Consider the following 1,957-nt stretch of genomic DNA (forward strand, 5'->3'; position numbering starts at 1 on the left):
CGGTCACCAGCTTCGTTGAAGAAGTCCCCCGCCTGAGCAGCCGCGCCGACCCCCAGTCCACCGAGGAGAAGAAGCTGCGCGTCCTGATGAGAGGAGTGAGGAGCGACATCTTCGGTGGCCTTGCTCGCAACCCACCAACTGCTGTCGATGAATTTGTCGCCGATTCATCTAACATCGAGCGGGCCCTGTCATGACTGGGCCCGCTCTGACTGGGCATGGGAACAGCCATACGATGCGGACGGCTAACGTTTTTCGCTTCTTCTGTACGCAGTTGATGTTCAGCACATGCTTCCTACCAACAGTGGATTCAAGTTCTACAGTTCTACTCGCAAAACCTGTCACAGCGGCGGGTAAACTGCCAGTCATCAACAAGAACACGCCACTTCGTCTCCCACCGGACACGCCCACCATCCTGCCAAAAACGTTCGAGAGGCCAGCCTCATCATCAGCGACATCAGCGGCGCCACACGATAAGAGGGACCGGCCGATCGCCTATGCTTTCACTGGGCATGGGAACAGCCATACGATGCGGACGGCTAACGTTTTTCGCTTCTTCTGTACGCAGTTGATGTTCAGCACATGCTTCCTACCAACAGTGGATTCAAGTTCTATAGTTCTACTCGCAAAACCTGTCACAGCGGCGGGTAAACTGCCAGTCATCAACAAGAACACGCCACTTCGTCTCCCACCGGACACGCCCACCATCCTGCCAAAAACGTTCGAGAGGCCAGCCTCATCATCAGCGACATCAGCGGCGCCACACGATAAGAGGGACCGGCCGATCGCCTATGCTTTCACTGGGCATGGGAACAGCCATACGATGCGGACGGCTAACGTTTTTCGCTTCTTCTGTACGCAGGTTAGTAATATCGATCCTTTGTACACTAAAAAATCAAGCGACGTTTTTCTTTTGGTGTTCCCATGCCCACGGGAGTTGTTCTCGATCGTCGGTCAGAGTATAGATGTTGTAAAATTGCTGATGCTATGCGGCGACGTTGAGGTAAACCCCGGTCCTGAAACGCGTAACAAACAGCTTGACGACATGTGCAAACTGCTTCAAGATGGTCAGTCTAAACTACTAATGTTAGTAAATGAAATCAAAACAAATCAACAGCAGTTGGAAGACAAAATCACTGACATCTCTAACCGGCTCCAGAATGTGGAAACTAAGACTAATGTTCTTGATAGACTGGATTGTGAAGTACGCACTACACATCAGGCTCTAGAAGAAGTTAAAAAGGAAAATGCACTCTTGCGTGCTAGACTTGACGACCTCGAAGATCGGTCTCGGCGAGACAATCTAATCTTTCATGGTATAGATGACTCGCCCTCAGAGACCTGGGCCCAATCTGAGCAAAAAGTACACTCGCTGCTTTCTAACGTCCCTGAGCTGAGCATTTCTAAAGAGGGAATCACTCGTGCGCACCGGCTTGGTACGTTTTCTCGAAACAAGTGTCGACCAGTAATGGTAAAACTTGTGTCAACCAAAACTAAAGTATGTGTGTTCACAGCAAAAGAAAAGGAGGCGTTAAGAAAATGCCAATCATTTTGTTTGCTCTGTGTTTGAGCTTCTTTCAGGTATCAGGTTTTCAGAAACGATATTGCCCGATTTTCCTCGCCCTTTCGTCAGGATGGAGTTGTTACTATCTTGCCTTCCTCACATAGTGGTCCTTTGAGCTAGTTATTTGATGTTATATCATAGAGTGGCCATAGGCTAATTTTTTCTTCTCTTTTTACGCGGGATGTAATGGCATACCATCATCACAAAAAAGAGTGTACAGTGAGGCAGGCTCGGAAACTTGAATAAAGTGATAAGTAGGATTTCAATTTCTGTCTTATCAATTACATGAAGAACACTAACCATAATGTTTGTATGCTACACATACATGCTTTCAGTTGAAAAATGCAGTGCACCTCTTCTTTATGGCTTTTCTCACACAGTTTCAGAAGACGCCGG

The 1,957-nt window shown here is 48.0% G+C and overlaps 1 protein-coding gene across 1 annotated transcript; it reads left to right on the top strand.

Moving 5' to 3' along the window:
* Nucleotides 1-218: 218 nt before the first annotated feature.
* LOC120843062 lies at nucleotides 219-1,489 on the top strand (the record flags this gene model as incomplete). The annotated part of the gene is made up of 1 exon (XM_040214271.1): nucleotides 219-1,489. A coding segment is annotated over exon 1 (1,257 nt), but the record flags the coding sequence as incomplete, so codon positions are not given.
* Nucleotides 1,490-1,957: the final 468 nt, after the last annotated feature.

The sequence above is a fragment of the Ixodes scapularis genome, unplaced genomic scaffold (assembly GCF_016920785.2).
Source record: "Ixodes scapularis isolate PalLabHiFi unplaced genomic scaffold, ASM1692078v2 PGA_scaffold0__279_contigs__length_252992795, whole genome shotgun sequence".
In the NCBI taxonomy this organism is placed as follows: Eukaryota; Metazoa; Arthropoda; class Arachnida; order Ixodida; family Ixodidae; genus Ixodes; species Ixodes scapularis.